At 39.5% G+C, this 15,944-nt stretch overlaps 2 protein-coding genes across 2 annotated transcripts in view; one reads left to right on the plus strand and one right to left on the minus strand.

Moving 5' to 3' along the window:
- The window catches only part of LOC129948258 (ATP-binding cassette sub-family F member 2), a 380,395-nt gene that overhangs the window by 257,612 nt on the left and 106,839 nt on the right, over window positions 1-15,944 (plus strand). The window lies entirely within an intron of this gene.
- On the minus strand, window positions 3,686-15,377 carry LOC129948259 (GDP-fucose protein O-fucosyltransferase 2). The gene is made up of 6 exons (XM_056059190.1): window positions 14,914-15,377; window positions 14,209-14,854; window positions 13,931-14,144; window positions 13,697-13,874; window positions 13,506-13,638; window positions 3,686-3,981 (listed from the first exon to the last, which is right to left on the minus strand). Exons 1-6 carry the CDS (start codon window positions 14,927-14,929, stop codon window positions 3,825-3,827), a joined length of 1,344 nt encoding a protein of 447 aa, XP_055915165.1. The 5' UTR covers window positions 14,930-15,377; the 3' UTR covers window positions 3,686-3,824.

Genomic DNA, 15,944 nt, shown 5'->3' on the forward strand with positions numbered 1-15,944 from the left:
TGCAGATGCACAGTGTGAGTACTAGGAAGAGGAGAGAGGGTTTAAAGGAGATGTCGGTGCACATTGGTTTTGAATTCCTGAATATTGCAATGACTAGAAAAGACAGAGTGTGGTAAGGCATTCCACATTCGCATAGTACGGTTAAAGAACGAATCTCTGTATTTGACAGTACGACCGAAGTTGGGCTCGAGGGTATACTGATGAGCATTTCTAGAAGCGCGAGTATTACGGTTGAACTGTTTAAGGGGAGGAATGAAACTGGCTATTTCACTAGAGCATAAGCCGTTAAAATAACGGTAAAAAAGGGTCAGACAAGAGACCTTACGACGATGTTCAAGCGAAGTAAATGAACTTATGATTTTTGTGCAGAATGACGATGGAGAATGCACGCTGCTCTATCAAGGTCGGAAAAGATCTCACCGATGCATTTGATGTAAAAAAGGTTTAAGACAAGGCGAAAGAATTGTACAAAACTCAACCGTCAACACTAGAGGCACAATCTTCCAAAGGTCCATCCAATTACGTTACGCGGATACGCAGATGATATTGACATAATTGGAAGATCAAAGCGTGATGTGAGTGGAGCGTTTTTGAGCATTGCGACGGAAGCGAAGAAGATGGGTTTAGTGGTCAATGAGGGCAAGGCCAAGTATATGCTGTCATCAAAAAAGGACACTGAACGACGACGTCTTGGACAAAACGTCACCATGGACAGCTATAATTTTGAGGTAGTTAAGGACTTTGTCTACCTAGGCACCGCTATTAATGCAGACAACGACACCAGCGCTGAAATCAAACGAAGAATAACTCTTGCAAATCGCTGCTTCTTTGGACTTAGAAGGCAATTGAGAAGTAAAGTCCTCTCTCGAGCATCTAAAATCACCATCTATAAGACACAAATCATCCCGGTTCTCATTTATGGCGCTGAGGCTTGGACCCTGTCACAGAAAGATGAGAGCGTCTTAGGATGCTTCGAGAGAAAAATTCTTCGGGTGATTTTTGGTCCCGTACGCATAGATGAAGAATGGAAGAGAAGATATAACGACGAAATGTACGGGCTGTACAGGGACACTGACCTAGTTAGCAGAATTAAAGTCCAACGACTTAGATGGCTAGGTCATGTAGAGCGGGTGGACATCAACGCTCCAGCCCGGAAGGTCTTCGAATCCAATCCCGAGGGACGGCGCAGTAGAGGAAGACCGCGACTCAGGTGGTGCACCCAGGTGGGAGAGGACCTCAACCAACTTGGCGTGCGAAACTGGAGACAGCTAGCTAGGACCGAGCTGGCTGGAGACGCTTGTTGGTTGATACCCAGGTCCGCCCCGGACTGTAGCGCCACCTTAAGTAAGTAAGTAATGTCAAATGTCAAAAGATAGCAGCAGTGACAGTTGCCCAACAACAGCAAACACAAAATACGATTTTTAACTTCCCATAGGAAGTTATTGTAATGGGTCCGATTTGTCAAATTGAAAATTTTGACATTTATCGACGTTTCAAGGTCCCCTTCGTTGTCTATAGCTTAACAACCAGATGAGATATCGATTTCAAACAAAGTTCGTTGTACAGATAACAAGGTAGAAAGATGCAGAAAGGGCTCTCAAGTGGTTTTTTTACCATAGCAGTTTGAAAAAAAGATGAAAATTTTGGTTAACCCTAAATATCATACGAACCAAAAACGCTAGAGACTTTAATTAAATTTTATATAATATATTGTAACGTGATATCAAAGAAGTATATTTTTTGCATAAAAATCTATTTAACGGTTTTTTTTTATAAATAAAAAAAAACTGCACAAAAAAATTTGTCACCTCCAAAATTTTAAGACTAATATATGATTTCATCTGCAAAACAATTTTGAACAACGAAAAATAATGTTTTTGACATCTGATAAAATTTTGAAAAAAATCGAATTGACAGTTTTTTTATAAAAAATAAAAATCCAAAAAAAACATTACTCAAAATTGATAAAAATTGAATATCGATTCAAATATCTTTTAAAAAACTTGAAATTTGGGCTTCAATCTAATTTTATCTAATATTGTTTTCAAAATTCTGAAAAATGTTGAGAAAAATCGAATTGACAGTTTTCTTTTACAAAAAAAATAATAAAAGTTGGTAAAAATTAATTTTCGACTCAAATATCTTTTCAAAATTTTGAGATATTGGCTTTAATTTTCTTTTATCTTTCAAAAAATATTGTTGTCAACATTGAGTAACATTTTGAAAAAAATCGAATTCACAGTTTTAAAAAAAAAATAAAACTCTAAAAAAACTTGGTAAAAATTTACTTTCGACTCAAATAGTATTTCAAAAATTAAAAATATTGGCTTCAAACTTATTTTATTTCAGAGAAAATAATGTTTTCGATATTCAGTAATTTTTATATAAAAATCCTACAGTCCGTTTTTTTTCATAAAAAATAAAATCTACAAAAAATTAGTACGCAAATTTGGTACAAATTGATACGAGTACATTATAGACATACTTTTAAGCAAGACAAATCGACAGACGGGATGCGAAGTTATCAGTGTGGGTCGCATCCCAGCCTCTTTTTATGTTGGTATTTTTAATGTGTCAAAATTTTTTTATTTCCATATATTTGTGTTTCTTGAATGTAGGTCTTTAAATTTACCATAAAAGAAAGTGTTTGCATAAGAAAAATTAAAACCGTAAAAAAAGGAAAATGTTCAGAGAAATATTCTCCATTTTTAATTTTTGTTCCTCTAAACTTTCTTTTCGTCGACTTAGTTTACATTTTGCAGTCGCTAAATGGAAAAAGCTACATTTTTAGTTCTAAATTTCGCATACTTGATTGTATTTGTTCCTTCAAGGCAAAAGTGCCTTAACTGCACACAAACTACAAAAATATTCACGACACAATCCTTCGGTGAAAAACATGCTACACATAGTTACTTCCACTTTCCTTTGTTTTTGTCAATAGAAAGAAAGGATTAAAATGTCCGTAAAGAATCTAATTTTATTCAACTAACAAAACGACTTGTTTGAATTTTAAGCATACATACGAATAAAATTATCTGTGAACTTACCTTGAAAGTGTCCTTAAAATAGTCCTTTTTTGTACAAGCTTAGAAAATGTATTCCTGAATCCAAGCCTTGTAGCCGCTATATTAGACTTACCTTAATACTTCGTTCCAATCACATTTTGAGAATTTATTTAGTTTACTTACACGGCGCATTACACGCAACGAGAATGATGAAGCCTTCATTTTGTTTGTTTTTTAATCACTCTTATAACTTCACTCTATAAACTATCTTTTTATTTATCTTTAACAAATGGAATATTCAAAGAACTTCAAGAAGAAGAAGAACGTCCACCACAATTGTCGACAAAAGAATAACTGAATTTCATTTTCAAACTTCAACATTCACTTTGCTTTTGCGTTTTATGAAAATATGCAAAGGCCAATTATGTGTGAAATACATCAACCATCAACCACAGCACAGCTACAGCCAACTTATCTGATAAATAGCCAAGTGTCGTTTTTTTTTTTTTGTTGTGGGTTGGGGGTTCCTTAAAGAATTTTTCCTTTCAAACCCCGAAAGATTTATCGAATTAAAAATGAAATGCAAAACAATAAAATGCCCAAAGTGGGTGTAGAGATAGAGATAGAATTGACCTTGTTTTAAAATTCAACGCCGCACTACAAGACAACAAGAGTATTACTATTTTTGGTTCAAAAATTGTGTCACTTATTTATTTTTGTTCCTTAAAGTGCTAAGTAAAAGCAGTAAGAGTATTAACGTACATATGTTCTTTGTAAGTTTGTAAAAACGAATAAACAAAAAGGTTTTAAAGCTTTGTCTCAGTATACTATAGGCCAAATAGAATTCTTTGCGCAATTTTCTAAGTCTTCATTTTTGCAGAACGTGTTGAATGTTGTATGCTTTGGGAATCCGAGAATTTCACGTTCCTCATAGATGCGATAGGTGAATGTGCTTTCAAAAGTTCCAATAAAGTATCTGAAAAAAAAGAATTAAGATTTGATTTGAATCAATTGATTATTAAAAATATGTAAGTTGAGGGAAGGGAAGAGGGAAGGAAATATTGAGAGTTGAACTATGGGTAAGATGTTCAAAGACTGCTTTTGATGTAGTTTAGATTCAAGTCTTTGATCTGAATTCAATAAACATAAGCTTCAAAATTCTTTTATGTGTTTACTTTTACAATATCATTTTGTGCACATGTCTTTGGCTTGAGAGGGATAAATTGTACTACAAGTGAAACAAACATGTCCTTGCCCGGCAAAATCCTCATTCAAACCCTCCAAGTGGGTGCCAGGCGGGCAATGATCACCACAGTAGTCCTGTGCGTTTTTGGCAGGATGGTGATTAGCTAAGGTTGAGTTGGATCGCTGAATTGTTGTAACTCCTCAATAGTGCAACGTTCGGAAACCCAATTTAATCATAGTTTAGAGGTTCCTAATTTCAGTGGTGGTGTGAGCGTACTAGTACGAAAACCGTGCCGAAGAATGAAAGGCTGGGGGATAAACCAGCCGTTAACGAGCTCTTTCGGATGCTGTGGCAAGGTCCGTCATATTTCTGCCTTACCCCGGCAAGCGGCTCTGCCGGGGCTGACCGTCTTTCCGCTTTACTCGTGGGAATACAATGAAAAAATTTAAAAATAAACAAACAAACAAAACAATTATTAAACAAAAAAATCGCACCAAGGCTGCCAATGCGGTCACATCACCTGAAAAGGCTGTCGAGCCAAATCAGGTGTGTGAACGTGTTGTCAACCCTGTGGTTGCAACTAGTGGCGAGAGTCCTTTTCCCTCTACTAGCCGCAACATATACTTAAAGGAATTACCCGTCAGTGGAACAGCTTTGACGCTCGGCAGTCCCAATGGCGGAAATTCCACACCCCACCTCTTCCCCGCTCCTGCTAGGACGTCGCAAGCGACCCCAAAAAGGGACACCCCATCCGGAGAGACAAAATCTGCGACATGTGGAATTGACTCAAAGGGTGAGGGCACACCCGGATTGGCATCGGTAGCGATTAAATCTGGAGGTGGACCCACATCTGTGACACACGGACATAGTTCTGGGCCGGCCAAAAAGAAGTCCAAGAAGTCACAGGCCAATCGAGACCAACGCAACGCCGAAAGGATTCTAGCCGCAGTCGGTGTCATACCGGCGGCGGAAAGAACCCCAGAGCAAACGCGTAAACTCGAGTGGGCTAGTGGCTTTCTTAGCAAAAAAGCTAAACCGACCTGCGGCGACTCAACGTCAAAGCGAGATTGGTCTTTCGAGGGTGACAAGCCCGAACCAAAAAGGCAGAAGGTGCTTTCCAACAGCACATCAGCCGTCAACAAAGATCTCTCCTTCAGCGACGCGCTCAAAGGTAAGATCATTGCCGCGGTCATTGACAGGAGTCATGTGGATGGTAACATCTCTCATGATCATTGGGCAGAGGTCAAGGCTCACCTCGGTTTCGGATTTTTATCTGTTATCGAGGAAAATCCGGGGCCTCTCCCAGACACAGCCGATGCAGGATGGTACCAAAATCGCATCAAACTCATCGCCTGTGGTGATCAGAGATCTTTCGATCTATACAGGGCTGCTGTCAATGGCTTGCCAGAAGTCTGGTCGGGTGCCAAGCTCGAGGTTGTTGCAAGGGAGAATATTCCTTGCCGGCCAAGAGCACGTATAATGGTCCCGGCTCTTCACAACTGTCCAGACATGATCATGAAACTGATCAAAACAAGTAATCCGGACCTGCCTACTCACGACTGGAAAGTACCAAAGGTTGAGAAGGAGACAGTGGGTCACTATAGATCGGCTCTCGTGCTGATCAATAGGGAATCACTGGCTCCACTGGCCGCGACCAAAGGTGTGATTAGGTATGGTTTCGATGAAATCATGATGCGTATTTATAAAAAAGATGAAGATACGCTAAACACGCCCCCCACAGAAGCCTCTTCAGCGGAGGGAAGCGATTCATTGGCAACGAAAATGGAGGTCGATGCAACACCAAAAGTGGAACCATCGACATCCACTGCCCCAAATAAGCCATCCGACGTGGAGGCTAAAACTAAAGTCGACAGTAACTCCGACATGGAGACTGAAGACGCCACCTTAGGCATCACCTGCTTAGGTCCTCCTCAGACGAGGAAAACGCCGACAAAACAGTGGTGGAGGTTGATCTGACTAATAGTAGCAATGCTGCGAGGTCTCAGGACTCCTGGCTATAAAATATTATATGCATCGGAGAAAGGTGAACCAAGGTCATGCATGTTAGTAAAAAATGACTTAAACATATTTTTACTCCCCAATTACAGCGACAAGGACACCACCACCGCTGTCCTAACAACAGATAAAGCCACCTACTGGCTCATATCCTCCTACCTTGGCCACGACAGCCCAATTCCAGGAAACACCTTGAGGAAGGCAATTGCGGTCGCACAATCGAAAAAAGTTGGTCTCCTAATTGGTTCAGACGCTAACGCCCATCACACGGTATGGGGTAGCTCTGATATAAATGAGAGAGGTGAGTACTTATTTGATTATTTACTAAGCACTAACCTACTCATAAGTAATATTGGTAATGAACCCACATTTGTAACCAAGAATAGGTAAGAGGTACTTGATATTACACTTACCTCTGACTCGATCCACAATATGATTTCAAACTGGCATGTCTCAAAAGAGAATTCCTTCTCTGACCACAAATACATTCAGTTTGAGCTCAAAGATGTAGCAAATACATCTACGGGATTTCGAAATCACCGGAATACCAACTGGGAGCGTTATAGGGAGGTACTAGCACAACTACTTAATCATAACCTTCTTAAAAGCTCCTCCAGTAAAGATGAACTAGACCTTTCTGTAAATCATCTCACCGAAGCCTTAAATGAATCAATGAGATCTTCATGCCCTGTAACTATTTTAAAGGGTAAAAAGAAACCTCATTGGTGGCATAAAGAATTAGAACCATTCAGAAAGAGCTGTCGTAAACTCTTCAACAGATCTAAGTACTCTAGATCTCCTTCTGACTGGGACTTATACAAACAAGCTCTAAAGCAATATAAAAAAGAATTAAGAAAGAGTAAGAGGTCTTCTTGGAGAAATTTTTGTGGTAAAATAGAAAATACTTTAGAAGCCTCAAGACTCAGGAAAATTCTCTCAAAAAGTCCAACAATACCTAGTGCTTTAAAGACAGAAACAGGCACGTGGACTATCACAGATGAAGAATCTCTTAATCTGTTATTAGACACCTACTTTCCAGGTAGTTCTAACATACTCAACGACTTAACATCAGAGTCTCAAGCTTCTACAAGCGATTTAGTTGATCTAATAACGCGGGAAAAACTGCAATGGGCCATAGACAGCTTTGATCCATATAAATCTCCAGGACCAGATGGAATCATTCCGGCCGAACTACAAAAATGCTCAGACATGATTATTCCACCATTGGAAATCATTCTGACAAGCTGTGTAAGGTTGAGATATATTCCCAAAGCCTGGAGAATGGCAAAAGTAGTCTTCATTCCCAAAGCAGGGAAACCCTCACACGTTAACCCTAAAGATCTACGACCAATCAGCCTATCATCCTTCCTTCTTAAAACCTTGGAAAGATTGATTGAAATTTATATCAGACATAATTTAAAACCATGTCTCATTTCCACAGCTCAACATGCTTACTCTAAGGGAAAATCAGTAGAATCAGCACTTCACTCACTGGTACGTACTATTGAACATTCCCTCGAATACAAAGAATATAACCTGGTAGCGTTCCTAGATATTGAAGGAGCTTTCAACAACGTCAGTTACCAGGCGATCACAACAGCAATGGATAAGCTGAAATTAGAGAAGTCACTCATAGATCTTATAAGTCTCATGCTCAAAAGCAGGACAATAATCTCTAACATGAGAAGTTTTACTACCACCAGATCGGTGAATCGAGGCACTCCCCAAGGTGGAGTCCTTTCGCCTCTTTTATGGAACATGGTAGTAAACGACTTACTTACAACATTGGAAACAGAAGGTTTCAAGGTGATTGCCTACGCTGATGACGTTGCGATATCCGTATCTGGGAAGCACCCCCAAGTTCTCTCGGAACTCCTACAAAATGCCCTAAACAGGCTAACTAAATGGGCTAATCAATGTGGATTGGACGTCAACCCACACAAAACAGAATTAATACTCTTCTCGAGAAGATATAAAATTCCTCAGATTAGCCCACCAAAGATTAAAGGAATACCATTAAGCTTTTCCGACCAAGCTAAATATTTGGGCCTCATTTTAGACAAAAAACTAAATTGGAAGGCAAATATTGATGAAAGAGTCAAAAAGGCTACTGTAGCGCTTTTTACTTGTAAAAAGGCCATAGGATCAAAATGGGGCTTCTCCCCAAAAATAACCCACTGGCTATACACTTCGGTAATCAGGCCGATACTCATTTATGGAGCCGTCGTATGGTGGACCGCACTGGATAAGATGGTAAATTTAAATAAACTCATTAAAGTCCAGCGGTCAGCAGGTATGTGCATCACAGGAGCACTTCGCACAACACCAACCGCAGCACTGGAAGTGCTTTTAAACCTAACACCACTTGACATCTTCTCTAAAAAGGTGGCTGCCAACTCATGTGTAAGGCTTAGAGCCACCTCTCAATGGACCAGTAACAATACTGGACATACAACCATTCTAGACAATTTCAGATCTATCCCAGATCGCTTAGACTATACCACCCCAAAAATGGTATTTGGTAAAAGATTCCATGTGTCCATCCCTTCAAGATCCTCCTGGGAAGAAGAGGGACCCCTGGAAGACGATGCGGTACACTTCTACACTGACGGTTCAAAGACCGATCACGGAGTTGGAAGTGGTATCTTTTCAGAACAACTGAATCTCAGTCTATCCTATAGACTTCCCAATCAATGTAGTGTATTCCAGGCAGAAGTAATGACGATTAAAGAAGCACTATCCTGGCTCAAAGAAAACGTTATATCTTGTAAGGATATACGAATCTTCTCGGACAGCCAAGCCGCTCTTTAATCTCTCGCGTCTGTCTCCACAAACTCTCGAACAGTCCACGATTGTCAATCATCTCTGAAGGAGATGATGGAACAGTTTAACATTCACCTCATTTGGGTGCCGGGCCACAGAGACATTCCGGGAAATTGCAAAGCCGATGAGCTCGCCAAAAACGGAACACTTCTGCCTTATGTTAGACAAAAACATAGCATAGGAACACCACTTGCTACATGCAAATATCTTCTCAAGCAATATGCTTTAGAAACAACAAATGCTAGATGGTCACAAAGTACCACCTGCCTGGCAACCAAGCAAATATGGCCAAGTATTGACTTAAAACGGTCAAAAGGCTTGATATCACTAAGCAGACAAAGTATAAGCTCTACAATTGGAGTAATAACGGGACACTGCCTCATAGGTAGACATGCTCTGAGGCTAGGGGTCTACACAAATGACTTCTGTAGAAGCTGCATGGACGAGGAGGAAGAGGAAACAGTCCAACACCTTCTATGTACATGTCCAGCACTCTCCATTAGAAGGAATTACTTTCTCGGTAATCCCTTCTTCGATAATACCAGTAAACTGGCAAAATTGACACAAAACGTCTCTCTAACTTTATTAAAAGCACAAAATGGTTTGTTTAAATTCATTACTCTCCCATGAGTAACCTCATTAGTGGTATCACAATGGACCCTTGAGGTCTACGTGTGTCAATGATATCTAGACAGCCACTCTAACCTAACCTAACCTAAACATGTCCTTAGACCGTTAAGAGTGGAGGTTGATCTGCCTAATTGTAGCCAAAATGCTGCAGTTAGTACAGATTAATCTCCAACACTCCATAAAGGCCTCGGCCTCACTTCTTCTCCGTCTGGCGACTAACGGGGAAGATATTGTCCTGATCCAAGAGCCATGGATTGTAGGATCCCTTGTTCGAGGACTCAGAACTCCTGGATACTACACACTTTGTGTGACAGATAAAGGTGAACCTAGATCTTGCATACTAGTGAAACGTAGCATTAATGTATTTTTACTCCATCGTTTCAGTGACAAAGATACCACTGTAGCTAGGCTAGAAACAACCAAAGGAAGTTTCTGGCTGGTATCGTCGTATCTTGGGCATGAACACCTTGGCCCTCTCCCTGGAAAAACCCTGGAAAAAGTCGTCGCCGAAGCGGAAAGGCAAAGGATTCGCCTAATTATTGCGATGCTAACGCTCATCATACTGTATGGGGCAGTACGAATATCAACGATAGAGGTGAGTCTCTTTTTGATTATATTCTTGGTACTAACCTCTTAGTAAGTAATGTTGGTAATGAACCAACCTTCATAACTAAAACTCGACAAGAAGTCTTAGACATAACTCTTGTCTCAGATAGTATACACCATATGATCTTGGACTGGAAAGTATCCAAAGAACACTCGTTCTCTGATCATAGATATATCCAGTTCAATATAAAGGTGGATGATAACCCGAGTCCAATGACTTTTCGAAACTATCGGAAAACTGACTGGGCTTCATACAGGAACTCATTACCGAGTTTACTAGAACCTGGACTATCTAGTCCTTAATCTAACGCTAATGAACTTGACAACAAAGTCGATAACCTTACCTCTATGAACAGATCGCAAGAATGCAGAAAACTTTATTACCGGGCCAAAGCTGCAAGACTAGCCTCTCATTGGGACTCCTACAAAGAATCCCTAAGAATCTACAAGAAGGCACTAAGGAAATCCAAGCGATATTATTGGTGATCCTTCTGTGGCACGATAGAAGAAACTTCTGAAGCCTCTAGGTTACGGAAAATTCTTTCAACTAATCCAGCTATGCCAAGCTGCTTGAAAAATGCAGACGGCTCCTGGACTAATTCAAGTAATGAATCGCTGAACCTACTATTGGACACTCACTTTCCTGGTAGTTCTCTTACCGAAACTTGCAACAGTTTTATACGTTCAAGTTTAAATACAACATATCCACAAGATCTGATCACAAAGGATAAGCTACAATGGGCTCTCAACAGCTTCAAACCATTTAAAGCTGCTGGACCAGATGGAATAATACCAGCAGAATTACAAAAAGCCTCTGATACAATTGCACCAATCCTTGAGGCAATTTTTACCAGCTGTCTTTACCTGGTCCATGTTCCCTCGGCATGGAGAGAAGTTAAAGTTGTTTTCATACCTAAAGCAGGTAAATGCTCCCAAGTCAATCCTAAAGATCTACGACCTATAAGTCTATCATCATTCCTTCTTAAGACCCTGGAAAGATTGATTGATATTCATTTAAGGGCACGTCTCGATACAAGACTTCTGTCTTCGTCTCAACATGCCTACTGTAAGGGTAAATCGGTGGAAACAGCGTTACACACTTTAGTACGCACCATCGAATATTCCCTATATCACAAAGAGTTCACTTTGGTTGCTTTCCTTGACATCGAAGGTGCCTTAAACAACGTAGACACATCTGCAATCACATCTGCACTGACATCTCTAAATGTAGAGAGTTCGCTTCGGGAGTTAATTCATTTAATGCTAACTAGCAGAATAATTAACTCAAAACTGGGCAACTCTTCTAGTAGACGATTCGTTAGTAGAGGGACACCACAAGGTGGTGTTCTACACCCTCTCCTCTGGAACCTAGTTGTGAATGAAATCCTAACTAGTCTGGATACGGAGAGTTTCAGAGTGATAGCTTATGCGGACGACGTTGCTATAGCAGTTTCAGGAAAGCATCTTAACATCCTAAAAGAAATCTTACAAAAGGTCTTGGACAGACTAATACTTTGGGCTGATCGGTGTGGACTGGGTGTTAACCCACACAAAACCGATCTGGTCTTATTTTCGAGGAGATACAAAATTCCATTTGTCAACCCTCCCTTAATTTAAGGAATCCAATTAAAATTCTCAGACGAGGCTAAATACCTTGGTCTTGTCTTTGACAAAAAACTAAATTGGAAACGCAACGTACAGGAAAGAGTCAAAAAAGCTACTGTAGCTCTCTTTTCTTGCAAAAACGGTATTGGTAATAAATGGGGTTTACAGCCCAGAATCACGCATTGGCTATACACATCGATAATCAGACCGATTTTAACGTACGGTGTGGCAGTATGGTGGACTGCTTTAGAGAAAGGTATAAACAGGGACAAGTTAAATAAAGTCCAACGTTCAGCCTGCCTATGTATAAGCGGATCGCTTCGCACGACCCCGTCTGCAGCACTGGACACCTTGCTCTACCTGACACCTCTTGACATATTTAGCAAACAAATATCTCCAAGCTCGGCTATTCGCCTCAACCCTTCGTCGCAGTGGACTAACAACAACATTGGCCACTCTGTAATTCTAAGGTACTTAGAATCAGTTCCAAAGCACACAGACTACACCATCCCCCAACTACAATTCGACAGGAATTTCCAGATTTCTATACCTACCAGATCTTTTTGGGAGGATAGGACATTCTTGGAGGATGAGTCAATCCACTTTTACACAGATGGCTCAAAGACCAAAGAAGGGGTTGGTGGTGGTGTGTACTCTGAACGACTGAAATTAAGTCTCTCATTCCGCCTTCCCAATCATTGTAGCGTGTTCCAGGCGGAACTTTTGGCGATTAAGGAAGTCTTGTCTTGGCTCAAAGAAAACGTGATATCAACATCTGATATCCGTATTTTCTCCGAAAACCAGGCCGCTATCAAATATCTGGACTCAGTCTCTACAAACTCTATAACAGTCCATAACTGTCGAGCATCTGTAATGGAAATGGCGCAGCAGTTTATTATTTACCTATGCTGGGTGCCGGGCCATAGAGACATTCCAGGTAACTCGCCAGGAACGGTACAGTGCAGCCCATCCTACCACGTTTGGCAAGTACTGGCATACCAATCGCTACTTGTAAACTGCTACTAATGCAAGACGCTGTGAGGAGGGCAGGCACCAGGTGGACCAACATCACCACGTGTCAAGCCACAAAAAACATCTGGCCAACACTGGATTTAAAACGTTCAAGGTGCTTGCTCTCTCTAAGCAGATCGCATATAAGCTCGATAATAGGTGTCATAACCGGACACTGTCTAATAGGAAAGCACGCCATGAGACTAGGCGTATTCTCAAATGAATTTTGCAGAAGCTGTATGGACGAGGAAGAGGAAGAAACGGTTCTTCATCTTCTCTGCACATGCCCTGCTCCAGCTCGAAAACGCAAGAATTACCTAGGAGAATTCTTCTTTAACGATCTAAACGATCTAAATCATATCGGGATAATCAGCTTCTCACGTTTCGTAAGAGACTCTAACTGGTTCCATTGAGCTTAGGAGGAAGCCTCAAGATTCATGTGGAATCACAATGGCCCATTAAACTGGCCTAAGTGTGTCCGTTTTCATCTTGGACAGCCACTATAACCTAACCTAACCTAGACCGTTAAGATAAGAGATTAGAACTCTAATCAATATTTTTAATTGTTGATAATTGTAGCAATAAAGTGTTTCCATTGTATATTTTAATTTATTACCACTCACCTAGCATGTGAGCAAATGATTTGGTCAATAATAGCTATTCCGCCGTCTTTTATTATAGACTTTTGATGCAATGACTCTGACATAAAGCGGTACATCCTTCCTCGTTGGAGGTACGATTTGAGATTTTTATATTCTGCAAGGAAAATACAAGTTTATTAAGCAGGAAGTAATTACATGAATATATGTATTACCGAATTGGGAGCAATCACTGGAAACAAAAACCTTATCTAAGCCCAACTCTCGCATTTTGTTTCTTGTCTGTGTTGCAGCTGACTTCAAAGTTGGGGTTGTTTTTTCTCGGCCATGAATAAAGTCACCCCGCCGTAAATGCACGCACAAATAATCACCTCCCTTTGCTCCTCTATAAGGCTATTAAAAAGGGATTTTTATTCAGAGATCTATTTAAAATCCTTAATTAAAGTTACCTTCTCGTCTTTCCAGTTGAATGGTCTTTGGACGGCATCGTAAAGATCGGTAGAATTAAGGAAGTCCCTTCGGAAATCATTTGCTATCTTCATCAACTCTCGATTGAATCGCATTGAACGTCGGGCCATCCAGAATTCATCGCTTCCCCAGTGATCGTGTAGAACTATCTCTGCATTCAAAAATGCAAATATCTTTGGTGAACTATTTTTTTGTCTAAAAAAAACAAAAATTAAGTTGTCTCTTCCATAGAGAAATATTAAACACGCTTTAATTTTACCTTTGAATGGAACTCTTCAAGACATCAGTAAGTAAACTAGCACCTCCTTGAAATTTTAAACAAAAGAATTTTTTATCAATCAAATGAGGTTGATGCAGGAGATACCCGCGCAGGTATTCTTCCCTCTTGCAATCCTCCAACTCATATTTATCTCGAAACACACCATTCTCGAACATATCTTCAAAGTGTTTCAACTGATAGGCCACATCCACGGGGATGCGTTTTGGGTCAACGAGAGTTTCATTAATCTCAGCCAGGAACTCATTAAAGTCCAGCACTGGAGCGAATTCTTTCATGCTAGGTATATCAAAGAAACGAGACCACAGAACGTTGTCCTGATAGACATGACTCGACTTCCAGTGGTAAAGCCGCCTAAACGGTGGCAATACCAATTTCACAAATTCAAACCCTTGTTCCATTTGGAGGTTTCGTACAAACACGGCCAGGCGGATGTAGACATCTCGGCGAAGATTGAATCCTTCTGGTGGATTGACATCGTAGAGAATGTATATCGATTTACCTAGATTCCGGCTAGATATGCTACACTGCAGCGGCTTTGGATTTTTGAAAATAGCATCAAAACGACAAGTATTGATTTGAGGACTTGCAGTTTGAATAAGAATTGTGTACAAAATAAGTAAGATAGCTAGAATGGAATGGGAAATGTTTTAAAATACATCAAAAGGAACATTTTGTTTAACTTACAGAATAAATTGTTCATTTTTGGTTTCACATAAGTACAAACGCTTTGCAGTTTTTGTTTATTTTAAAAATCTTTGAGTTATTGATTTGGTTCTCATCGTGGCGGGAATTTTTGTTGAATAAATGATGGATGTTATTTAATTAACATCGCTATAAACATTTGAATATTTTAAAAAACAAAAAGTAATTTGTGTTGATTCGGTTTTAGATTTTTAATTTGAAAATCTTTCTTCAGTTCTTTTCTTATCACTGAACTGTCATTAGTGGCTGACAGCTGTTTGCCGCATTATGACAGAATAATTCACAATACACACAACAAAAATAAAACTGAATACGTAGTTCACAATGGAAATTCAAAAAAGATTGTAATTCTTTTGCATCGATAGTTCTTTTAAAGATTCCAAAGCTGCTCTTAATTCTATTTATTTTGTAGAAAAAAATCAAGTTTTTGAGAGATCAAAAATAAATTGATTAGGAGTTTTCCAATAGGAGATTTTTTTATTTTGAAATTAAAAACGAGATTACTTATCACCAGGGTTCTACATTTCACTTTTATTCGAAATTAAATTGAAATAGATTCAAATCAATTATTGGAGTTCTGAAATTCATTATAGATTTTATTTTTTTCAAACATAAAACCAAGTTTTTCATTTATTTTTATTCACTTTTCTGTGTTCTACATTTCGATTTCTGTGACTTTCAAGTAATTTGATTTTGACCATATTCAGTCGCTGAGATTTCAGTCGTAGTTTCCCTTAAAGGTAATAAACCTTAACTTTTTTATATAATTCACTTGATTCCTAAGATGCTGCAGCTTCTACTATGGATTTTGGGGAAACAGACAAAGCCTTTAAAATGATTTCTAAACACACAAAATGTTACGAATAAAACAACATTCTTTGAAAATCTTGAAGACACATTCAGAAACTAGACTTCGACACCAGAGTCTTTCCCAACCGATATTTGGAAACTGCTTATCGCAAAAACCTGCAAATCTGCTGCTAGCTGTCAGGTGCATAAACGAAATAAAAATG

The sequence above is a fragment of the Eupeodes corollae genome, chromosome 2 (genome assembly GCF_945859685.1).
Source record: "Eupeodes corollae chromosome 2, idEupCoro1.1, whole genome shotgun sequence".
Taxonomy (NCBI): domain Eukaryota; kingdom Metazoa; phylum Arthropoda; class Insecta; order Diptera; family Syrphidae; genus Eupeodes; species Eupeodes corollae.